General features: G+C 35.6%; 1 protein-coding gene across 10 annotated transcripts in view; it reads right to left on the reverse strand.

Moving 5' to 3' along the window:
• The window catches only part of MMS22L (MMS22 like, DNA repair protein), a 153,865-nt gene that overhangs the window by 63,962 nt on the left and 63,310 nt on the right, over nucleotides 1-26,593 (reverse strand). For all 10 annotated transcript variants that reach the window (XR_014806079.1, XM_021073207.2, XM_021073193.2 and 7 more), the window contains 2 exons: nucleotides 24,991-25,217; nucleotides 22,381-22,884 (listed from right to left, as the gene is read on the reverse strand). Coding sequence is in view for 9 of the 10 variants with exons in the window: in XM_021073207.2 (XP_020928866.2) it covers nucleotides 22,381-22,884; nucleotides 24,991-25,217 (731 nt within the window). In the remaining variant the exon portion in view is untranslated. The remainder of the gene's footprint in view (nucleotides 1-22,380; nucleotides 22,885-24,990; nucleotides 25,218-26,593) is intronic.

Below are 26,593 nucleotides of genomic sequence, written 5' to 3' on the forward strand. Positions count from 1 at the left end.
AAATAAAGTGTTTGGCTCTTTTCTGAAGGGGGTGGGGGACAGCCAAAATATTTTTTTTTTTTTCAGTATGACATAAATATGGTTACAAGAAACCACTAAACACTGATATTATCAGGACCATATCAAACTTATTCGAGTACAGAGGTAGCCTGAAGCTAGATACTAACTTCTGGATTTTAAGTGGAATAACAGTTACCCAAAATGTCTCTTCATTAATACAGCAGCAATTTAAAAGCTTTAACTTGTGCTAACATTCCATTTATTTCCTTCCTATCATTAACTGAAAAATAAAATATAACGTAATGCTAAATTAAAGACAAACAGTAACCAAGATAAGACACAATAAAATCTTTAAAATTACAATATTATAGCACAGGTAAAACCTCAGCACTTTAAGCTGGAGTCAAAAGAAAGAGTAGAAACTATTTTAAACATACAAGTGATAAAAGTTTGTGGTAAACTCCCTTGAAAAGATAAGGAAAAATGTTCCATTCATCTTTCCATAATTGAATTTTCCAGAGTTGTAAGTAAATTATAGTAGAGCAGATGATTACATCAAGTTTGCTTCTGATTACTACGCTTTGGAAACATATTCTGGATTGAGAGAGAGATCATCAAAGGTATCAAGTACTCCACTGGACAATTACGTTTGCATATGAAACAGGGAACAGAAGTCTCCGGACTAATGCCATGTGTTATACTTAAATATAAGTCACAGAAATTAAGATGCATTTATAGCCTGAAAACCTAATTTCATTACAACCGTGTGCTTTTAGCAAGAAAAATATAAACTACAAAAGATAAATTCTCACACAGTAACCATCTGTTAAAGGTCAACACCCTACTTCAAAAGGGAATTCTCAGCAGCTATAAAGTAAGGACTCACTTGGCTCCTTGTTCCCTGCTACTACCCTTTAGGTTAGGGACAACACCAGGTTCATGCCAGGGTCTTCCAGTCACAGGCAGGTTTTCTGTCAGATCTCTGTGTATCAAGCACTGCCCTAAGGCTTAATTAACTCTTCCCAGAGATAAACAGGACCTTCTCTTACTGAAGAGACAACAGATATATAGCCCCTTGCTGAAGGAGTACCAAAATTAAAAGGTAGGCCTTATATGGGGACTATTCTCTTCAAAACTGCATAACAGCATTACCCAAGGAAGAAAACTGTGCAGGTATACAAAAATCATTTAAAGCTACCAACGTCTGCATTTACATGGCTGAAACAGCAGACAGAATGACACAATATTGAAGTTTTTTTTGACATCCTTAGGGTAATGAGGTCAGCACCACCAATGAGGGAAATCAAAAACTATAGAATAAATGAAAAATTTTATCAGTCTGGAAGAACTCGGCAAACCTAAAATTTCCATAATTGCTCAAAATGTTGCTTGGATATTACTGCCTGATTAGACAGCACCAGCCTGGGTCATCAGATCATCCCTTTCCATTAGTCCCTCTATCACTTAGTCCTGACTTCAAAACTAAAGCTTCCTTACCATGTTCTAATTTTTAAATTACTTTTAATTCTTAAAATATATTTTTGCATCACTAGTCTTTTTATAAAAAACTACAATAGCTTCCTACTTAGTTTCCTTACCTTTTGATCCATCAAGCCAGAACCGTCTATACGTTTATCATTCATTCACTCAACAAAGACTTATTAAGCAACACTGCATGTCATGCACTAGATACCTAATGCTGAAGATAAAAATACGAATACGACAAATTCCCTGCCCTCAAAAAGTATCATTCTAGTAAAGGATATGGACAAAGACAGATGATCGAATTTCAAGTGATTAACTGCTCAGGGTGATACAAATACTCATCACAAGGTGGCACAAGGGACGAAGCCACTTGCTCTGCTTGGGAAGCCTGGAAACTCTTCATAGGGGAAACTGCTTCTTTCACTTACACCAGAAAGGAGGTAAGTTTTCCAAGCAGAGAGGGAATCAAGGGAATATTTCAGGTAGAAGGATTAAGAGAAAAGGACCAGGTCAGATTTTTTTCCCCAAAGTTCATGATTCAATAGAGGGATAGGAGCACATGTGTTTAAAGAACGGCTCTCATACTATCCCTCTACTTAAAACCTACAGTCCTTGATTTCCTCCTCACCCAGATCTATACTCTTGACCTAATTTTGAAGCCCTTCATTATCTGGTGTCATCTTCTTACCAAAGCATGTATCCTCTTCTTTCATCACACTAGATTCTTCATCAGCCCCCTCAAAACATTTAGCTTATTCCAACTTCCAGTTCTTGTATCACTCCACTTCTAGCATTTTTCCTTCCTTCAGCAGGTTATATCATTGCCATATATCCCAGAGCTTTGAAGAGAGCTTTCCTATCCTTCCTTCTTCCTTATTACAAGCATAAATTCTATTTCTCCTTTAATACCTAGTTCAAATGTCACTGATTTCAAAACCTTTCCTAGTCCTCATTCCTCTTTTCTTCCTTCTTTCTACTACTGAGGAATTAAAATAATATTTTATACTATTCATTACTTAATAATTTTCACTTTGAACTACATTAGTTACACACACGTACTGTTTACTAAAAAATAACTTTCCTGAGAACAAAGTCTATACCTTTTTTACATATGAATAAGTATTTTGCACTAGTAGAGCTCCAAAATATTACTATATGATCCTATTTATTATAACATTGCATTAATTTTTTTTCATATTGTATGTGGTATCCTGTATCTCCAACTAGACATCTTGTGCCTTTCTCATGTCCTACCTAGCATCAGATAAGGACAAGTCCATACAAAGCATGCCAAAAATATTTTCTTATGTATTCAACTACCTTTCACCCACTCAACTTAGTTACAATTTATTTGTAAATTTTTCAAATTTTTCTTCCTTGCTAAAGCATAGGAAAACAAGAACTCAAACTGACTAAAGTGCCTGACATACAAAAAGCCCTCATCAAATATGCTGTTTATTAATGAACTATGACTTGGTTTTTAATGCCTCTATCTAAATAAATAACTTGCACAAAGTAGTTACCTCAATATTTATTAACTTATTTTTTCTAATGTATAATTAAAAATCACCAACTCCTGGCCAAAGTCAAAATATTCAGTAATATTTGTAGTGCTGTAAATTGGTGCTTAGAAAAAGTGGTCCCCAGTTCCTGTCATGGTGCAGCAGAAACAAATCTGACTAGGAACCATGAGGTTGCAGGTTCGATCCTTGGTCTTGCTCAGTGGGTTAAGGATCTGGCATTGTCGTGAGCTGTGGTGTAGGTCACAGATGTTGCTCAGATCCTGCATTGCTGTGGCTGTGGTGAAGGCCAGCAGCTGCAGCTCCAATTCAACCCCTAGCCTGGTAACCTCCACATGCTGCGGGTGCCGCCGTAAGAAAAAGGGGGGGGGGGGGCTCCTGGAGTTCCCGTCGTGGCGCAGTGGTTAACGAATCCGACTAGGAACCATGAGGTTGCGGGTTCGGTCCCTGCCCTTGCTCAGTGGGTTAACAATCCGGCGTTGCTGTGAGCTGTGGTGTAGGTTGCAGACGCGGCTCAGATCCCGCGTTGCTGTGGCTCTGGCATAGTCCGGTGGCTACAGATCCAATTAGACCCCTAGCCTGGGAACCTCCATATGCCGCGGGAGCGGCCCAAGAAATAGCAACAACAATAACAAAAGACAAAAAAACAAAAAAAAAAAGAAAAAAAAGAAAAAAGGGGGGGGCTCCTTATGTCATTCCTTTTTGCATTTTTATTTTGTGTGCAGTACATAAAATGGGGATAAAACCAGCTCAACATAAGTAAAAGAAAAAATAAGGCCAATTAATTAATTTTGGTTTAATTGCTCTAACAGTGTAAATCATATTTATCAATTTTAAAAAGAAAAGCAGGAGTTCCCGTCATGGAGCAGTGGTTAAGGAATCCGACTAGGAACCATGAGGTTGCGGGTTCAATCCCTGGCCTTGCTCAGTGGGTTAGGGATCCAGCATTGCCGTGAGCTGTGGTGTAGGCTGCAGACGCGGTTAAGATCTGGTGTTGCTGTGGCTGTGGCTGGCAGCTACAGCTCTGATTAGACCCCTAGCCTGGGAACCTCCATATGCCGCAGGAGTGGCCCTAGAAAAGGCAAAAAGACAAAAAAAAAAAAAAAAAAAAAAAAAAAAAAAAAAAATTAAAAAAAAAAAAGCAAATTTACTTAAAAATATTAAAACATTCAATATAGAATTGATAGAATTAGAAAAACTAAAGTAATTTAATCCAACCCATTACCCTTCAGATGAAAGAACAGAAATATGGGGCCAGGCTGCAGTCCCACTGGAGTCAGGGTTGAATTAGGTACAAAAAGATCTTTATATCACTTCACATTCCATCTCAATTTGCTTCTCCACGTGAATTTAATTTATTCTTAAACCAGTGGCCTTTCTCCTAAAGTAAGTGTAAATACTGTATTAATGAGTACCTGAGGACATATAGAATGTATTTAATATGCAAGACCAAAGGAACATGAACAGGTAGTGGTTTTAACCTATTTCATTAACTTCGAAACTTTGTATTAAAAATAAATAGAACTGAAACAACAAAGGGAATAAAGAATTCTCTAACTTCAATGATTCCAAAATAAATGGTATAAAAAACAAAAAGAGAAATAATGTACATGAAAACTTAATCTGGCTTCTTTTTGTCACCCTCTCCCTTCTTTGTTAGTTTGGTCCTGAGACACAGAAAGTATTCAAGAAATGCACGCTGAATTACACTGGAATCCCTCCTAGGAACCAAAAGGAAAATAAAAATGTTAACTGTTAAATATGTGTATGTATATATATGTATATATATATGTATTTATTTTTTAAAATTATGTTTATATACATAAAACCTTTAAAACGTGTACATATCCAAAAGGAAATGTAAAATGCAATGCAAATTTCAATATATTTGAAACATGAATGATGTTCCTAAGGCTGATGTATTTAATCAATAATTTGCTATGGCAAATTTATATTAAAAATCAAACAAGTTTTCTTAATGAGAGGTCATTAGAACAATTCTCATTCAGGGTTATAGGCTAAGTTCATTTTATAATGAAACTGCTTTCTTCTCCTCTGGAATTAGAAAAATAATTTTCCTTTCCCCACTTTTTCCTGGGGGCCTTCCTCACAAAGCTCGTCATCATTCTATTTAAATCTGGAATGGTGGTTGCCTGGGCCAGATGTACGACTGTCTTCTATCCCTTCACGATACTGCACTGGATTCTCCATTTCCTAAATGCAAGATATTTCTTGTTCTTGGCTAAGTCCTTCACTTCCCTGAAGCACTCAATCTCTGGTAGTACACCTGAAAAGTATAAAACTAAAAGAAAAAACCAAGTGTCACAGCTATATGAAGCATTTTGGTATAAAAGAATTTATGTAAACTTTTGAAAATGCACAATGCAATAAGACACATTGGTTTTGGATCCTATTTTGTCATGTTAAATTATCAAAATATGCTGTCCTTAAAAGAGCAAGAGTTTAAAGCACATTAAAAAAGTGGTGGTGGGGGGCACATTAAGGTTTCAGAGAAGAACAGGAAAAAATAAAATAGATGTCAGAAAAAACATGTAGAAAAATATACCAATGACACAGTGCTGTAATTAACAGTTCACTAAAGATACTGCACATGCTTACAAGCAGATAAATTATTAATAGAGAGAATGTGTTAAAGATATCAAAAACATTAAAAAAAAAAAAACCTTTTGAACGAATACCTGAGCACAAGCTGCTAAAGACTTATAATATCTCCCTTTTAATGTTATCTGTTACCAATTGCTATGTGACATAGTATGACTAACTGTCATATACTCACATACTTTATTTCATACAGGGCAATCTCAGAGAAAATTCTGTAAGTGATGTAAAAGAGCTTTGAGAAGAGTCTCTTCAACATTTGTCTATTGATCACAGTGCATGTCTCTGTTGATATGGTGGCCTCATTATTCTGTGGGGCACTTGAGAACAGTGATCTCTATTTTCTGCATTTGTTTCCTCCAACACCAGCAAGTTGGTCATAGCAGGTATTTGTTGGGCATTCAATAAAGATGGACTGGTTGAAAAATACAGTTATTTCTGTTTCATGCAAAGAAACAAAATTAACACAGCCAAAATTCTCTAAGCCGGAAGGAAAAAAAAAAAAAAAGGGAGACGTGACTAAGAAAGTAATTTATGCTTTCACTTCAAATATAAATAGTATTCTTTCCAGGGAATACCACTGAACTGATTCAGAATAGAGCTTTACAAATCCTAATTGAGAGTGGGGAACTATCTTATATTTACTTGTAATATACATTCTTTTCCTTCACTTCTCTGAAATCAGCAGATGAGCAATAATGATAATAAAAGCAATCATCACTGAGGTACTCTGCTAGACACTTGACATACATTATCGCCTTCAGTCTTCAAACCAGCTCTTTAATATGTAGTATTACACACATTTTACAGATTAGAAAAATTGAGGTTCAAAGAGATTACACGACTTGATGAAGATTAAAGTGAAAGAAAAATTGCAGAGTCAGAATTAAAATTCACATCTGCAACCTTCTGAAAAAGACGGCAATATTTTTTACTATAAGCAAAAGACATATTAAATGAAGGAAGTGGAAGTGTGCTCTGCTGACTTTCATGCTGGACATATTAACTCACAAAACTGAACAAGTAATATCCTGATTAAATAAACTGAGAAACCAAAATTTTCAACTAGGATCTTATAAAATTAGATAGGTTCAAGAACCAAGACAACTTAAAATCATGTATAGCTCCTAAATGTTTACTGGGGTTTAAAAAATTATGGTTTATTATACAAGATATTATAAAGCCTTATACAATGTGTATATATGTACAGAGATGTCTTTGATATCATTCATTAAAAAACTAAAGCTGTAGAACTTTCCAAGGTATAATCTCACTTAAGATAAAAGACGGTAAAAGGGGCAGTGTGGACAAAAGGAGAAGCAACAGCAGTTTAGAAGAACATTCAGCAAAGGGTTAATAATGTTTCCCTTTATGGGAGGGAGGTTTAAGAGGGTAATGCCTTATTTTCTGCAGCATACAACTGTGTATTATTTCTATTCTTTAAGGGATACATGAATTTTGATGATCTGAAAATAAAAGAGAGGCATTAAAAACTATCTAGAGGCTTCCAGTGCTTTAGAAGTTATGTTGAAAAACTTTATTTGATATTAATAGTAAGAAAAATTGTGCTTATAGAAAACAGTATAGAACCTATACTGACAGATGTAAGAAAATTCTTTTTTAAATTCTGGGAGATTAAAGTTAAATCCTTTACCTGTCACTTCAACCCAAACTCTACAAGTTTTCTAGCTCTGTAGTTTTCTGTAGAACTATAGTTTTGTTCCAAAGGGGACAAAATTTTGATTTTTCTAGTCTAAGTTTTGCTACTATTAGTTAAAAATTTGCTTCTATAGGGGAAATATGATTATCTATATATGTGTATATATAAATCTTGAATATAATTAAATGATGGCTTCCAATTATTTTTTTAAAGAACTGTATCTAAGTCTTTATCTTAAACCAAATCATTTAAAAATACTTTCCACGTATAATCGAATCTGTCCATGAAGATCAAAGCCCCATTTATAATGCTGTAAATGGCACCTTTAAGAGTTGGGCAGTGAGCAACTTGTACAATGGTATCCATAAACTCTGCCAAGAAACACATAAAGACATTCATCCCAGCTTTGCATCTAATGGTAAAAAAAAAAAAATTCAAAACAGTATAAATTTTCACCAATAAGAAATGGTCAAGTAAACTATGATATATCTGTGCAATGGAACATTATGAAGCCATTAAAATTGGGATTGATGTCATTGATATGGAAAGCAATCGATAACATAAGTGAAAAACGGAAGCCACTAAACAGTATTTAGCCTCATTTTTTTTAATTATTATCATTTGCTTTTTAGGGCTGCACCTGCAGCATATGGAAGCTATCAGGCTAGTGGTCAAACCAGGGCTATGCCTGCCAGCCTGCACAACAGCCATAGCAACACAGGATCATCCAATCCAACTGGGGCCCCCTGAACGAACACTATTCCAGAAATAGTATACTGGGCTTTCTTTCTTTCTTTTTTTTTTGGTCTTTTTTAGGGCTGTACCCTTGGCATATAGAAGTTCCCAGGCTAGGGGTTGAATCAGAGCTACAGCTGCCTGCCTGCACCTCAGCCACAGCAACAAGGGATCCAAAAGGCGTCTGCAACTTACACCACAGCTCACAGCAATGCCAGATCCTTAACTTACTGAGCAAGGCCAAGGATCAGACCCATGTCCTCCTGGACACTAGTTGGGTTCGTTACCGCTGAGCCACAACAGGAACTCCCTGGGCTTTCTTAATCTGAGTAGTTTCACTTTATAAATGGTTTAACTCTTAGTTAACTAGAAAATTCTGGAACAACCAATTTTCCAATAGTGATGCTTTTTTAAAGCAATAAGTGTGCTATAATATACTCTTTTCTTTGCATCCTACCACTCTTAGCTTTTCATTGCCAGAGTCTCAAATTCCTGGAAATCTACTGAGGATGCTCTTTTCTTCGTTATCTTTTACTGGTTTCCAGGAAAACTGCCAGTAGGAGGCAGCAACGACTGGTGGCCACAGCAGCTTACTCTGCACAGTAGTTAGCTGCTGGCTTCATTCTTCTGTCATTATAGAAGCAAGATGACACTGTTCTCTAATCCAGCCAAAGCTGATAAGTACCATCAACCTGTCACTTCCTACATTTCAAATTCTAACATCACAGCATCAAAGAGTTTTTACATTTCGATTTCTTTTGCTGGCAGCAGCCGGTAGCCTCTCATTCTCCCACGGTGTTCTAATGCTGCATTTGCACACCGGGGTTACTCCCAGACTGAATAGCAGGTCATCCCCTGCTCACTGAGCTCATCTGTGGCCCATGTGCTAGGCAATTTAGATCCAATCAGCCCTTATTTAGCTCAAGAGTAATGAGCAGCATAGTGACACAGACTTAAGCCTGACCCTCAGGATACTGCTCATCAAGCAGTAAAACTGTGACAAAATCATTCATCTTCCACCCGCTGGCAAGAAATAATACTCGCACTCACTGTATTACTTTTCAAGATAAAAAAAAAAAAAAAAGTCCTGAATTTTCATGATGTGAGACATTAATTTGCAGAAAGCTGAATTCCCTTAAACCCCCCTGTTGCTATGAGCTCACCAGGGGGAAATAGGCCTTAGGAGACTGAAATGGAATAAAGAAAATTGCTCCAGCTTTCTTTTCATTTTAAATAAGCCTTAAATCTGACAAGAGATATCCTAAAGAGAGAAAAATATATATCTTGTAAGGTAAAGAAGAAACAATTGAAATTAAGAGTTCCAAAGGCTAGTTTCACTCCTTATATTTGTTCTCAATTTTGTTAAAATATAAATGAAATTTGAAACTGAGCAATTACTCACCCTTCTCCACAAGATAGATGGGGAAAGGTAAGGAATCATTCCTTATAGGCCATATGATGGCAAAAGTAAATTCCTATCATAAAGCAAAAAGATACTCTGATGTTTTCTAAAAAACACATCTTAAAGAAAATAACTTTAGGGTAATTACCAGAAAACGGTGCGAATAGCTAGGAATATTTTAATACTATAATGAATCTATTTTTCCACAATTTACAGTGCCTTCTGAGGTCTTATTATTCTAAAAATAATTAATGGGATAATTAAGAGATCAGTTTCCTTTCCTCACTGACATATCACATCATTAAAAAATACCTTTTAGTGGCTTATTGTACTACACGTATTGAACGTGAATGCTTAAATTATTCTCTGCTTCCTCACTTGCTTCCTTTGAATATTTCTCTTTCATAACCAAAAGCCACAAATGCTGTTTATTTGAGTTTTTTAAGACTGAGTCCACTTATTGAAATCATAAATTTCAGGTGTTTTTACCTATACCACTGTTGGAAAAAAAAGTTAACTTTAGCAAATCCATCATAATGGGAATTACTAGTCTTCAATATACTTATTACAATAACTTGTCTTTGGTTTAAGAAACACAGCCCTGTGTGGTGCCATCAAAGAGCACAGTAGCAATACCTTCCTATAAACTTACTGCTGAATTTTATCCAAAGCTTCAAAGATCTGGGTGGTCTAAATACCTAGAGTGAACCATGGGGTTCAGACAAGGAACCACAGTGACATAAGTAAGATTGAGAAAAGAAGCTTTTGCCTCACCCCAACATCTTTTGATTTATTACCTTCTTGCTAAAGAAAAATATTCCAGTGCTGGGTACAGAAAATAACCATGGCACTTCTATTCCCTGAACTGATTCACTTTCAAAAGAATGAACTGTTTCCTTTCCAGTGTATTTCTTTTGTCCTTGTCCTTGTATCCCAATGTTCTTCATCTCAATTTATTTCACTGTGTTCTTTCACCATTCTTACCTTCCTTTTCCTAATTATGAGAGGTGGAATTTACTGTTTAACCACAGAAAAAAAATGGGTTTATAGTAATTTCAAACTTTGAGAACAACTATAAGTCAGAGAAGTCATAAAGCTGCATTTTTCTACTTCTTGAAAGTAGAGAAATCTTGAAAAAAAAATCTGTAATATAGAGCTCTATTCACCTCTTACTTTAACTTGATAATTTTGGAGATAGGGTTAGGTATTTAATCTGACCTACATTATAACTGGACTAGAGGCACAGCAAATACAAAAAATAGGAAAAAAAAAATGAGTAAGACTAAGAAGACCATGGAAACTTTGGTATGTTTTCTCTGTACCCAGCCTTCCAGAATTCACACGGATGTGCCTTGCTGTGAGTCTATTTTCTTACATTGTGCTCCAGTCACTCAAAAAGCCCTTTCAATAAGGAATCTTCCACTCCAGGGAACTGCTTACAATTACAAGTAGGAAGCAATAAAGAGCATTAGAGAGAAAGTGTTAGGGAAATTCAAAGCGAGATTATTTGAGATTGGGGACACATGGACAAGTATACATTTCAAGAGAAGCTTGGAATGAAGGATAACAGAGTTCACACAAAAATGAAGAAAACGAAGATGTATTGAGAGTTTATCATGATCCCTGGTCTGGATAGTTGCAGCATCTAGGTCAGTGCTGTCCACTACGGTAGCCACTACAGCTAATGAGCACTTGATATATAACTAGTGCGACTGAGGAGATGAATTTGTCATTTTATATTCATTAACTTAAACTGTCACACATAGCTAGTGTGTATGGACAGCAGAGATCTCACAAGATATTTACAGAAATTCTACAAGGTATAGATTATTTTAAAAATATGCAACTGAAACTTAGGAAAGGTTAAGTAACTTCCCCAGGTTGCGCTGTTGGTAAGTGGAAGAGGGATGATTTGCTCTCCAGTTTATCGGCCCTAAAGCCCTTGCTTTTTATACCATGCTGCAACAGTAGAACTCTCAAATGCTGTAAGTGGTTCCTTAAGGAGGAGAGGCAAAACACACAACTTGGTGTTATGGAACTGCCTACTACTGCCTGAAATTCTGATTCCTCCTATATATGATACGATGTTCTCCAATATGATGCTTTCTGATGCTATCACTAGCTCTGATCTACTTACTACTAACTTTTGAAACCACTACCTTTCTCTTCCAATCTAAATACATCTTTTGGGTTTTCTGCTTGTCTAGTTTTTCTTTTCCTGTACTCTGCTACTCCATCTCTATGCCTATCAGACCAGCGCTGAGCATTTCTGACTCAAGATCTTAACTATTACTTTCATTTCTTGAATTTAACTTTTTTCTAATCATTGGCTATCACATAACTTCAGCTCATTCAGTCCTCAGATCTCTACTGTTTTGGCCATGCTCTGGTCTAAACTCTCAACTCGTTTTGACAGGAAAATATAAACAAAGGTAAAAAACACTTGCAGATTTCTTGGTAACTAGTAGTTCCATTTGACTACAGTAAAAGAGAACAACAAGAAAAAGTTGCAGATATGGGTAAAGCCATACTGTGGATAACTTTGAAAACCATGATAAGGAATTTGAAATTTTCTCTGTATTCATCAGGATCTCATTAAAGGTATTAAAATACAGAATGACATAAACAGAATTGTTCTCTAAGAAGATAAATGTGGCAACAGAGTAAGAGATGAGCACAAGCAACAAATGAAAAAATAAATAGGACTTCATAAAAATTTTTAAAAAAGGTCCCAAAGCAATCCATAGATATAAGGATATCTGTATCCAATTACCCATGACATTTTTCACATAAGTAGAACAAATCCTAAAAATTTTCATGGAACCACAAAAGACCCAGAATTGCCAAAGTAGTCCTGAACAAAAAGAGTAAAACACAAGGCATAATCCTCCCAGACTCCAGGAAGTATTACAAAGCCATAGTAATCCAAACAGCATGCTGCTGGAACAGAGACAGACATACAGATCAATGGAACACAAGAGAGAGCTCGAAAATAATAACCACAAACCCACGGTTAATCAATCTTTGAAAAAGGAAGCAAGAACACATAATAGAAAAAACAAACAAACAAATAACAGTCTCATTAACAAGTGGTGTTGGGAAAGTTGGACAGTCACATGTAAATCAATGAAGTTAGAAAACTCCCTCATACCATACACAAAAACAAACTTAAGGAGTTCCCGCCGTGGCTCAGTGGTTAACGAATCTGACTAGGAACCATGAGGTTTCGGGTTCTATCCTTGGTCCTTGGCCTTGTTCAGTGGGTTAAGGATCCGGCCTTGCAGTGAGCTGTGGTGTAGGTTGCAGATGTGGCTCGGATCCTGCATTGCTGTGGCTGTGGTGTAGGCTGGTGGCTACAGCTCCAGTTGGACCCCTAGCCTGGGAACCTCTATATGCTATGGGTGTGGCCCTAGAAAAAGATTAAAAAAAAAATAGTCAAAACATTCTCTGTCATAAATCATAGCAATGTTTTCTTAGGTTAGTCTCTCAAGGCAATCAAATAAAAGCAAAAATAAACAAATGAGACCTAATCAAACTTATGAGCTTTTTCCAAAGCAACAGAAACCATAAACAAAACAAAAAGACAACCTACAGACTGGGAGAAAATATTTGCAAATGATGCGACCAGCAGAGGATTTATTTCCAAAACATACAAACAACTCATACAGATCAATAACAAGAAACCCCAAACAACCCAATCAAAAAATGGGCAGATGACCCAAAAAGACATTTGTCCAAAGAAGACATAGAGGTGACCAATGGGCATATGAAGAAAATACTCAACATCACTACTTACCAGAGTAAGGCAAATTAAAACTACAATGAGGTATTATTTCACACTGGTCAGAAAGGCTATCATCAAAATTCTATATAATAGGGGGTTCCCATTGTGACCCAGTGGGTTAAGAATCCATTTATATCATTAGGATGCAGAGGTTTGATCCCTGGACTCGCTCACTGGGTTAAAGGATCCGGCATTGCCTTGAGCTGCAGTGTAGGTTGCAGATGTATCTCAGATCTGGTCTTTCTGTGGCTGTGATGTAGACTGGCAGTTGTAGCTCTTATTCGACCCCTAGCCTGGCAACTTCCATAGGTCATGGGTGCGGCCCTAAAAAGACAAAAAAAAAAAAAAAAGGTCTTTATAATAAATGCTGGAGAGGGTGTGGGAAAAAAAGGAAACTCTCCTACACTGTTGGTGGGAATGTAAATTGGTGCAGCCACTATAAACAGCAGTAGGGAGGTTCCTTTAAAAAAGCTAAAAATAGTAGTTCCCGCAGTGGTTAACGAATCCGAATAGGAACCATGAGGTTGCGGGTTCAATTCCTGGCCTTGCTCAGTGGGTTAACGATCCGGCGTTGCCGTGAGCTGTGGTGTAGGTTGCAGACGCGGCTTGGATCCCGCGTTGCTGTGGCTCTGGTGTAGGCCAGTGGCTACAGCTCCAATTCGACCCCTAGCCTGGGAACCTCCATATGCCGTGGGAGCGGCCCAAACAAATAGCAAAAAGACAAAAAAAAACCAAAAAAAACAAAAACTAAAAATAGAGTTGCCATATTATCCAGCAATCTTATTCTCAGGCATATATTCAGAAAAGACAAAAAAATCTAATTCGAAAAGATATATTCACCCCAATATTCATTGCAGCACTACTTAAAATAGACAAGACTTGGAAGCAACCTAAATGTCCACTGACAGAGGAATGGATAAAGAGGTGGTACATATATATAATGATATTACTCAGTCATAAAAAGGAATGAAATAATGCCATTTGCAGCAACATGGAGGGATTCAGATTATCATACAAAGTGAAGTAAGACAAAGACAAATGTCATCTGATATCACTTAACATGTGGAATCTAAAAAAATGATACAAATGAACTTATTTACAAAACAGAAACAGACCCACAGACATAGAAAACAAACTTATGTTTACCAAAGGGGGAATGGGAGGGATAAATTAGGAATTTGGGATTAACATATACAAACTACTATATATAAAATAATCAGTAAGGACCTATTGTATAGCACAGGGAACTCTATTCAATATTCTCTAAAAACCTATGTGGGAAAAAATATGAAAAAAAAATGTATAACTGAATCACTCTGCTATACACCTGAAATTAATGCAACATTGTAAATTAACTATACACCAATATAAAATAAAGATTGAATTGAAAAAAATTCTCCCTCAACAAGATATATAGAGAACAGAAGGGCACACATGTCACATTTCTACCTTAGAAAACTACTTTTATTTTTCTATAGCAGTTCCTTACTTTCTTATAACATAGAATCACAATTTCCAATAGTTTTATAATTTCGAGACAATGTTCCTGTTCTCCACAACCCTGACTTTGTACAATAAAGAACCTGAGTCATTTACACTTCAAAATGCATTTCCTAAATGTCCACTATGTAAAAGGTACTATATTAGGAATGGATTAAGAACCATTCAAGATAAGGCCGAACACACACACATACACACACACCCCTTGAGGTTGCCAGGTATAAAGTACAGTAAAAGGAAATAATTATATTATTGGGTTTTGTTTTTTTTTTTGAAAAGAATAGTAATGATAGTAATAGCAACATCTAAAATTTACTGAACACCTACTAATACGCCAGGCACTGTGGTGGCCATTTTACATTCAGGACTACACTTAACCCTCAAAATTGCTTTGTGAGTTTGTGGTAGTATCCTCATTTTACCAAGAAAGCTGAGATTTAGACACATAAATTTTCCCTTATAATACTTTAAAAGGGTCACTTTGTACTTATGCAAGGAGAATTCAAACATATGTAACAAATCTAGTTGGAGACTAAATAGATGGCACAAAATATTAACTCCTATTCATGATAAATTAAGTGGATAATTTATGTTTCAGTAAAATACAAAAAAAGTACAGCAACATTTCCAATTTATTAGGGTGAATAGTTTATGTTACTGTGTGAATTTACAAAATATGTAATACAAAAGGCTATAGTAAACATGTTTTGTAAAATTCAAGCCTGGTAAAGAGTAAATAAGCAAACAAACAAAAAAGCTAATTCATATGTAAAAATTTCAGTTGAAAGATATATGAGATACTTAATGACAAAAAGAAATCTTTACATTTTCTCTCTTCCCCAAATACCTAACACTAGCACACTGCCTTAAAGATGCTTATGCTTTTTCTCTGAAGCAACCAAACCTGGTAGATGGATCACTCTTAGTGAGCAACACAACTATTTGATTTTTCAAATAAAAACTCCATTTTTCCACGCAGCATACTCATGTGCTCCCTCTCTCAAACTATTAGAACACTGCTCTAAAAACTTGCATCAAATCAAAGTAAAATCTGCATCAAATATGTATCCTAGAGTATAAATGATATATATGATACACGTACATGTACATATACATATATATGTTCATATGTGTGTGTGTGATGACATAGACTGAGAGATTTTGCGTCATCTGGAATATACTAATCAAACTTTGCAAATAACTAATAATTTATTTACAAAATCATATACATTTCAAAGTTGTTTTGTCGTAAATTATGCCTCAGTAATTAAAAGCTATATTCATACCAATAGAACACCCAACCACAAAAGGAGGAAAAGGCTTGCATGCTGTCAGGACTACCCTTTCTATTTTCCTAAAACATCATGTAAATTATTTGGCATTTGCAGGGCCTCACAAGAGTATTTGCTTCTGTACTACCTCCTTCCCTACATAGAAAACCCCGCAGTTCTCTCACTAAAGGGAAGATTAAAGAATTTTTTGGTTGTTTACAATAAATGATAGCATATCAATAAAGGTTAAAATAACTAGAATTACTAAGCATGAAAAATATTTGAGGGGAATAATAAACACAGTTCTTCTGTGCCCATGTGTGTACACACACACCCATGCATCCCAAATGTCAAAAAAGATATACAACAAAATACAACAAATAGATGAACTTTCAAGTTCATGAAAAAGAAGAAAAGGATTTTAAAATACACGTATTTTCAAAATGTATTTCGAAACCAGGAAAAAGAATCTTAAACCTGTTAAGGTTTGCTCTTTGAGCACATGCAGAATCAAAACCAAGTAATCATCCCTTCTGAACCGTTTCTTAGTCTCCACATTTAACATCTTTGACAAGTTTTCAGCCCTCTTTACACTTCTTTGAAAACTAGGCTCTCATTTAATACAAAATAGGATGTCAGTTGATCAATATCCCCTTGGCTTAAATTCGTTAAGTCCACAACTTCCCTTAAGTGGTAGAACAAACAGGTACAAAGCCTGAAAATTTATTGTTTCTTTTTAAACTCCAAATGATATTTGCAGATGCCAAAAGGCATTTTGAAATCACTCACCCCTACTTCAGTAAAAATGAAGAAAGGGGGATGGGGAGAAGGGAAAATCTCATGAGGACTTGTATGTCAAGTTTTTGCCCAGAGCTAATTTTCATAGCTGTGTTATAAAACCCTGAAAATGGAGGTTTATAATGGAAATGCTGACAGACCCTTAACTATAGCAGCATGAATGGATATAATTAAAGAAAAGCTTTTGGCTACACCTAACTCCACAAATGAAAGCCTGCCATTTTTATATTAACCTCAAATAACAGTCAAATGAGAACACGAAATGTGATTCCAGAAAGGTAATATGAAATGTTAAAGATGACTGCTAAAACTATTTGACATTCGAAGTTTTAAACACGGAGGCATTCAGTTAACATAACCAAGTCAGTATTTTCATAATGCTACTTAATCAGCAATAAAGAATGCTCTGGTGAGCCATCAGCTCCAGTTAGCAGAAAGTGGCATATGAAGTTATTATTTCTTAACAGCCTAGAGGGAGCCGCTTCTCCCTTTAATCAGTGATCTTAGTTCCTTCCTACCCATAATTTCTCTGTCATACAGTTATAAAACTATTACTCAGTTCAACACACACACACACACATCCTGCACACACATTTATGCAAGGACCGGTACCTTATTCCCACCTGAATTAGAAAACAGAAGAGATTGCTAAGGTAAAGTATTTCATTCTTTTCCTTGTCAGGGATGCAGCCAGGAATAAATATCATCAATCTATGTAACTCCTCTTTCCTATCTAACCCAAAATTCAAAGAATTTAGCTTTGTTCTTTAAAAGAAAAAAAAAAAACAAACCATGCTTTAATTTTTAAACTACTCAAAATATTTTTGAACTTTCTAATAATGAATAGTAAAAATATTACATCATAACTAGAAGAGCCCTATCAAAAGATCTTCAATGAAGTTCCAGATTTTAGGTTAAGAAATTAGGAGCATATCTGTATAATCAAATACCTAGAGGACTTTTCCTGTGTTTCCTTTCCCTGCCTCCTTTCCTTCCTTCTTTCTAAGGTAAACAACCTGAATGATCTCTGGGGCCCTTTCTCCTCAAAGATCTCAAACTAAAAGTCTGTCTTGACAACATCTGCCTTAGAAGGAAGTACTGAAGATTGATGGAATAAAACAAAACTATGCAAGTCACAGTCCCTCTTACTATATACTACAATCAGTCTCATTGAAGGACTGTGTGCAAATTACCATGTGAGCGTCAGGAATTTAAAAGATGGCAGTGCCTAAACCATGACAGAATTAATAATGTCCTAGACACTACCACACCATTCTTATTCACACACTGGCCTCACACTTCTGTTAAAGCTGCTCTATAATTTTGACAACGGAAATTACACATGATTTCACATTCTCTTATAGCAACTGCTTTTGATCATAGTTGAATAGTAAAAAAACAAAACCGAAAATAAACATTTGTACAAGGAATTAAATGTTACCAACGTACACATTTGTTTCCTTTTCTTCACTGGTTAGTCCTAAAGAACAACATATTCCTTGCCCGTTGTTCCGCATGATGACAAATTACAAATTCAAACCAGATCTAGTTTAAACGAAATTCCTAATATAAAGTTATTGTCACCTTATATAATTGATGGTCTTTATTATGTGCTCTTGATTCCTACCTCTGTCCTTCTGAACAGACACTGCCATGGATTAATAGAGGTACCCTTAGTGTTTACAAGGTACTTGTAAGCAGTATTTTCCCAACATTCCTGAAATCGCTTTTACTTTAAATGCTAAAAACGTCAACTAAATTAAACAGAAAAATTTGTTTTTATAAGTAAAATTTAGATGGCTGAAATGGTGTTAATAATAAATCAAAGATAAATGAGTATGGTAAATAAAAATGATTTTTCTTGTCCCCAAACCTCTTTGTGATTTTTTCCAACCGACACATTAAAAAAATATGTAACTTGCAAAATTATAAAAACAAAGAAAAAGTCCTCCATAGGCAACCCTTCCACTTTTTTTTTTCCTACCACAGCAAAAACAAAAAGTAAAAGCACAAAGAAGTATATATACTTGGTAATACTTTGAGGTTTGCAAACAGTTTGCAGATTTCGTTCATCTAATTACTTCTTAATTTATAAAAACTGTAGTGGTATGGTTATAGTTTTTTAGTTATTTGTAAACTATATATTATACATATTTTTATAACAGATAGTGTAAGAAGGGGGCTATGGTTTAGTGGGTTAGAGTCTGAGGGACCGTCCTGAAACTTAACTCTTATTTTAGGTAAGTTACAAAATTAAAAAGTCTCCATTTCTTCATCTATAAACAGGGATGACAGGATTGGTAAAGAAATAAATGAGGCAGTGTTTGTCAACTGTCTACCTTTTAAGACTGCAAGAACTATTTTTGTGATTCTAGTTACTACTTTTTTTTTTTTTTTTTGTCTTTTTAGGGCCACACCCATGGCCTATGGAGGTTCCCAGGCTAGGGGGCTGAACTGCAGCCAAAGCTGTTGGCCTACATCACAGCCACAACAATGCCAGATCCTGAGTGAGGCCAGGGATCGAAGCTGCATCCTCATGGATAGTAGTCAGATTCATTTCCACTGAACCACGATGGGAACTCCTCTAGTTACTACTTTTGAAGAATAACTAGAAAGTTCCAGTTAGGTGTTTGAAGACAAAAAGAAGTCAGCAAATAAAGAAAAAATAATTTCCTATTTTATTACTTTCTTTGTATTTCCATTTTTAAAGCCTTTACAACCGTCAAAATAAATCTCATTCCCCTATTACCAAGTTTTCATTAATTAACATCTTAAACTTCTGTGTATAAGTTACCTTAAGATGCATGTTTTCTAAATATACTCCATATACTATAATCTAAAAATAAGAAAGGAAGCTTTCTCATCCATTATTAGGGAGAGTGAAACTGGTGCAATTTTTTTTTTTTTTTAATTAAAAGGGACGATTTAAAGGGACTGGGCTATCCACTTACATTTAAAATGCATATAGACCAATTCACTTACGGATAAATCTATGGATACACCTCCATGGATACACAGAGAATACATGCATAAAGAAGTTAAAACTGTGTTTATAATAACAAAATGGTAAATAACATAAAATTCCATTATTTGAGGACTGGCTAAAGTTTGGTACATCTGTATATAAAATACTAATTAGCCATTAAATAGATCTCCGTATACTAACATGAAAAACTGTCTAGGAAACACTAAGTGAAAGAATGAGTTTGCAGAACAAAGATCATCTGTTTCATGTTTTAAGTCTATGAATGGGAGGAAGTCTGGAAGGTTCTGTAACAAACCATTTTAATTCTATGGAGTAGAACTAGACCAGTGTTTCCAACTTGAGCTTCACTGAGGTTGGACCAGGTAATTCTTTGCTGTGTGGCCTGTCCTGTACATCGTAGCTTGTTTAGCAGTATCCCTGACCTCTACCCACTAGAAGTTAGTAGCACCCCTCATACTTGTGATAATCAACACCTTCTCCAGGAGTTGCTGTTGTAGCACAGCAGAGACGAATCTGACTAGCATCCTTGAGGATGCGAGTTTGATCACTGACCTCACTCAGTGGGTCAGGGATCCAGCATTGCCATGAGTTGTGGTGTAGGTTGCAGACATGACTCAGATGCCACGTTGCTGTATCTGTGGTGTAGGCCGGAAGCTGCAGCTCTGATTTGACCCCTAGCCTGGGAACTTCCATATGCCACGGGTGCAGCCCTAAAAAGCCAAAATAAATAAATAAATAAATAAAAAACCTTCTCCAGACACTGCCAAATGAATGTCCCCTGGGGGCCAAACTCACCCCTAGGTAAGAACCACTAAACCACAGAAAAAAGGAGTGAAGAAAAGAATTTTTACTTGTCATCTTCTATCTCCTTTATTTTTCTCTTATCATTTTTACCAGGATGACACACTCTGTGTGCAACTTAAAGAAAATTCTAACAACAAAAAGATTCCCCAAATTTCTAACTAAAAAATCAAAATAATAGTATTTGTAAGATATAAATCTTTACTTTAAAAAAAAAAAGCCATAAGAAGCAACACAATTATTAACACCAATAAAATAAGACTTATCCATCTTCAATGGAAAAGGTAGAAAGATATATGGATTCTGCCAGGTGGTTTCCATGACTGCATCTCTCCCATATGCCTATACTCTCCCTTTATTTCCTACTCTTATGCCCAAGTTATAGTACCATCACTGGAATGGTTTAGATCAGTTCCCTTCTCTACCTTCTTGTTTTGTATATTCAGATAAGTATAAACAAAGCAAAAATGGTACCAGAAATAAGGAAATTTCTCATTTTGCCCAGGAAGCACAGGAAAATACTACTTACCACTTATTTAAAAACTCACCAAACACTAAAGAATTTGACACTTGGAAAAGTATAACATCTGCTCATAAACTCAAGTAGACTAAGATCAAACAAATGGAGTTTATGAAGAAGTTCCAGAATCAGTAAAAGCTTCTTGTAATAAAGCTGGTTACTCATTTACTTATCCATCTATCTACCCATTCATCCAAACATTTGATACAGCTTACATGAGGGGATAAGGGGGTGATTATCTGATCAACAACTCTGGCTAAACCTTTAGAATTTAAACTGATGAAAGTGGATGAACATAAAAACTACATAAGATGAGGAGTAAAAGCCTGTGGGTTAATTTGTATGAACACATAGCCCAACATAAAGCAAATTAAGTAAATTAGTAATAAACAAAAATGGAAATGAATAAATGCCCCAAATTCAGAAATTTCATTAAGTTTAGTATCTTTGAAAAATAGCTGCTACTTTTGTAATGTGCGAGTAAGAAGAGGGAAGCAGTCTTTTCATTGACTTCGAATACAATACTTAAATGGAAATCATATTTGTATGTGTAACTTTTACACAACTTTTTAGTGACAGTGACTAACTGCACTGAGTGGTAGAATCTAAATTCTGAAGACTATGTACTTCAAAGGTAAAAGTGTTATGAGAAAAGGGCCTTAAAGGCAATAAATGTCATAACCACTGTTCTTATCCACTATTGTTTGGGTTTGAGGGTATCATCATATTTGCATAACTTAAGTGGATATGAAAACAGTAAGTTTTTGTCTAGATGATTGGTGTTACAAATAAAGCAATCCTATCTTAATCTTAGAATAAATTGTTTCAGCTGGAAGTATTTTGTGCATTTGAGGCTGCAACTCCGTAGCAAAATATTTAAAGAAACTTCTTCCTTTTAAAAAAAAAAAAAAAAAAAACTCACTCTGGGCACAAAATTGCATGTTTCAATGAAAGCCCCCTCAGATTTGAGCTCATGGTATTGCTTAAACTATTTGAAATACACCTATGGATAATAATACTCTTTTAAAAGAGGCAGAAAGAAAAGGAGGGGCAGCACCAGCACTGCTCTTTGTTTAGTTTTATACGTTTGCACATAAGCTTTCTTTTGAAGAAGTACTGTTTGAAAGGTCAGTTTGAAAGCTACTACTGATTTACTACAGTGCAGTAAACCTCCCTAACTCCTCTTTCTACATCTGAATTTCATGAGTATGTCAAAAGGAAAACTTCAATATAGAATCAACATAGATGATAATTTAAAACAAACCAATAAATTAGCATATATATTACTGTAAAACATACCTGATTCGTGCCAGAAGAGCTTGTAGAAAGCCCAATAGGGTCCTAAGTTCAGATTCTTGACAAGCTCGCAGAAGCATACTAAACCCATCATTAAGCAGTTTTTCATGGGAAGGATGCAAGCAATGGCTAGTCTCGAACACTTCCTGAACACCATCAATATATATGGAAAGAAGTGTCCAGAGAGTCTGTCTTTGTCCCATGTCATCATTCTTAGATACCAAGAACTCCTTTGCTTTCTCCCGGAAAGCACCTGAAAATTTCTCAGCCAAAACACTGATGTCCAGATTTTTCTGGGTATACATCAAGAGGAAGGCCATCTGACCCTTCCAAATCAGAGGAGATGTCATAAAGGCAGGCTTGAGGAAATTTAGGAGGCCTAGAACATGACTTGCTACATCTTCCACTTCTGCCACAGCTGCTAATAGTAGAAAAAGGCTGAAAAAGTTCTGCAGACCAACTTCAGTTAGTTCTTCCATTCTTTTCTGATGGAACTTAGAATATATTCTGTAAAACATAAAAAACTGAATTAATAAAACTGTTTCATTCACAAAAATCCATCTTTTAAAATAGCATTTCCCTCAATAATCATGACAGTCTCAATTTAAACTTTTATAATTCTTTTTTACGGTGCTACTGTGTCAACTTTTTACACTTAGAAAAAAACCTCCCAGAACATCCCCCTACCTTTACATTTCTCAATGATGCAGCAAGTGTGTCTAAGTGAATCAAAGGATTCAGGGGCTTTCCCCCAAAAACAATAGAAATGTTCTTTTCATATAGTACATGGCTTTTCCTTTTATAGTTCCCCCATCACCTTTGTTTTTAAATTTTTATTGGCAAATAAGAAAGAATATATAATCTCTTAAGTACAATTTGATGTGCTTTACAGAAATCTTAATAGGGCAATTTTATGTGACAATTTTCCTTAGACTCTTTTTCCCTCTACCTCTCACAAAGACTTGCTTTTGTTATATTTATAGGTTAAGACAATTCAAAGTGCTGGAAAAATTATTTTTACTTACTCACAAAGGAAAAATTCTTAAGTGTTCAAATGTCCAAGACTAGCGATTAAAAAATCTTTTGTCAATATTACTTAATGTAATTTAATAGTTGATGTACTCTTCTGTTATCAATTAAGAGATTAGAATTGAAAAATATTTTGAATCCTACTTAGGGATTGTTACATTTCATAACTTCCATAATTTGCTTACTCAAGATATAAATGATTAATGCTTATGACAGATTAAATGTTTATTTATAAATAAAAAGCAGATAAGCTCCTGAAAGTAAATATCTGTTTAATTATCTTCATAATGACCCTGATAATGCCTGGTATGTAGACTTGTTACTGAATTCCGACTTCTTTTATCAATAAAGTTCTTCTCTCTTCCATAAAATTATTTAAGATTCAAAAACAAACATTCAAACAGAACAAAGGGAAAAAAAAAACCCTACTGTTTTAGCCACATAATTACTGGAGGTTTAATAAAGATGTTATTTTTTAAAAGGATATTCTAAATAAAAAAATCCACCATAACTGTGCACAAACCATTCACTGTGGAAATCAAACAAGAATTTCACCTAGCCATTCTTGAGAAGTCTCTACCTAAAATGAGAAGTATTCTGCTGCGAGAGTTTCCACCACATAAGCTAAGCGGTAGAGGGCAGTCTGCTGCACAGAGGACTAGAAAAGGGGCTAATAGACAAAAGAAAGAGAACCAGGGAAGACAAATAAGAATCACCCCTATATTAACAAGCACTCTCCAAAAGAAGAACAACAGATGAATGTGACTAAAATTTATTTTACCACACCAGAAATGAAAATGGCCTACGTCCCAAATGAGAACTTACAGACAGTTACTCTGGTTAGTTTTCATGCAAGAAAGCAGGGATTGTGGGACTGGTGGGCTCAAAAAGCACAGTTTTATAGATTGATTCTAGTGTCTGCCAATGTATGATGTGGACACGTTTTTAATTTCTTTCTTTCTTTTTTTTTTTTTTTTCTTTTTGCTATTTGTTTGGGCTGCTCCCGCGGCATATGGAGGTTCCCAGGCTAGGGGTCGAATCGGAGCCGTAGCCACCGGCCTACACCAGAGCCACAGCAACGCTGGATCCGAGCCGCATCTGCAACCTACACCACAGCTCACGGCAACGCCAGATCGTCAACCCACTGAGCAAGGGCAGGGACCGAACCCGCAACCTCATGGTTCCTAGTTGGATTCGTTAACCACTGCGCCACGATGGGAACTCCTAATTTCTGTAAGTTTTAATAACATGCAAGGAGTTACATAAAACATCACGATTAGCTTTGGCAAGAAATATGAAAGTACTCTTACATCCCTGCATTAAGTGTATGGAATTTGAAATCTTCAGGACTGATGACATAAATAAGAAACTAAAATCCTCCCCAAGTTATGGGTATTAGGTTTGTTCCTTACCATAACAAATTGGCAAGATCAAAATGCTCCATATTTTGCTGTCCTATTTTAATGAATACATTTTGAACGTAAACCCTAGGACCTCCAAGCACAAGTTAAATTTAAAAATACAAACTAACACTTCCTCAAAGATAAAACTGAACATTCAGGAAAAGAAGGATATGGCACATACCTTCCTTTGACTTGTTTCCAAGGATGAAGGCCATTGCTCTTCATTGCTTTCTTAACAACTTTTGCCAAAATGCAAAGGAAAATAGTATAACTACTGCTGGATTTATACAGGTCATGATCTTGTTTATCACAACAGCAGGTCTTCACCATTTCTAGCATAGACAAAGGTGACTTAACGATGTACGCAAGGCCTTTCAAAGGAAGCCAAGAAATACTGAAAGAACTATTCTGAAAGCAAAAGCCAGAAAACAAGTATTAAGTCTCTTGAATGAAAAATGGAAAGCTATAAATCTCAATTAGCTCACTAGGAGTTTGACTCTTCTTAATTGCAAAAATTATACAGCCATCACCACATATCCCCCCAAAATAAAAATTCCATTCATGCACAAAAGACCAAGGGGGTGTTCAAATTCATGGATTAACCCCAAAACGTCTTTTAAATCAGGATAGCAACAAGATCCATATTGCATTCGGTTGACATGCCCTTTAAATCTCTTTTATTCTATAAATTCCCCAATGTTTTTTGTCATACCATTTATCATGTGATTTAGTGTGCAGAATTTCCTGAATTCAGGATTTAGCTGCTTATATCTTCCTAGTACCTCTTAAATGTAAGCTTTCATCCTCTATCTTTTCTGGAGACTGGTTGCTGTATCTAGAGGACTTGATCAGATTCAGGTTAAGTTTTCTGGTGGGAATCTTTCACTGGTAGTACTGAGCACTTCCCATTTCAGTTAGTAAAGAGGCACATAAGTTCTGACTGTCATACTTTTAGTGATATGAAGATGGATCCTGCTGGCAGCCTAATCCATCCATTTTAGTGATCTCCACAGTCTGAGCAGCCACAGATGATCATCGTCTAGATAGCTTATTTCATCAGATACACGAAATAGTGCTTTCCTAATTGTATTACTATTCCTTCTAAATTAGCTCATCAGAAATTTGGTTACTCTAAAATACATTTCCTTTATTTACATTTTCAGAATAATTACTCTTCTAAAAATACCATGAACTCAAGGACTTAAACACATTTGATATGTTTTAATCCACAGTGGTCATTATTTTTTCTTATGCCCAAATTTACCCAGTGTTAGGCAAGGAAAGCTCCTTCAAGTTGGCTATTGTGTCCTTCTGACATGACTCTAGCTTATGTTGATACCTTCCTGATATAAGGAATGACAAAATACTCTAGACTCATCTTGTATACATTCTGCCTGAGAATTAGAATTGGTTATTTCTCTAACCAGCCTGACAATATGCTTCAGAGAAAGGTATTTTTCTCATTCTTAATAAGCTCATGTACAAAACCAAACTTGTAATTTACTTGTATATCCTCCATTTTCTATCTTGATTGAGAGGTTCACTATGCATTTTCCCAGAAAAACCAAACATTCCAAATCTTCTCTCCACACGAAACAAGTAACTTAATCCTTTAAAACTACCTTTAAATTTGCATCTTTCAAATTAAACCTTTGTTTGCTGTCCCTATTTTAGTTATCATGCCCTGTGCTTATACACTACTATACTAGATGACTAACTCATCTGTACTCAATTCCTTTATATGACTTTCACAAAAAACTTTCTCAAACACATACCTAATATGT

Source organism: Sus scrofa, chromosome 1 (genome assembly GCF_054392235.1).
Source record: "Sus scrofa isolate SSC_HxYL_T2T_F1_AM1 chromosome 1, Sscrofa_HxYL_maternal_Yorkshire_Landrace_v2.0, whole genome shotgun sequence".
Classification (NCBI taxonomy): domain Eukaryota; kingdom Metazoa; phylum Chordata; class Mammalia; order Artiodactyla; family Suidae; genus Sus; species Sus scrofa.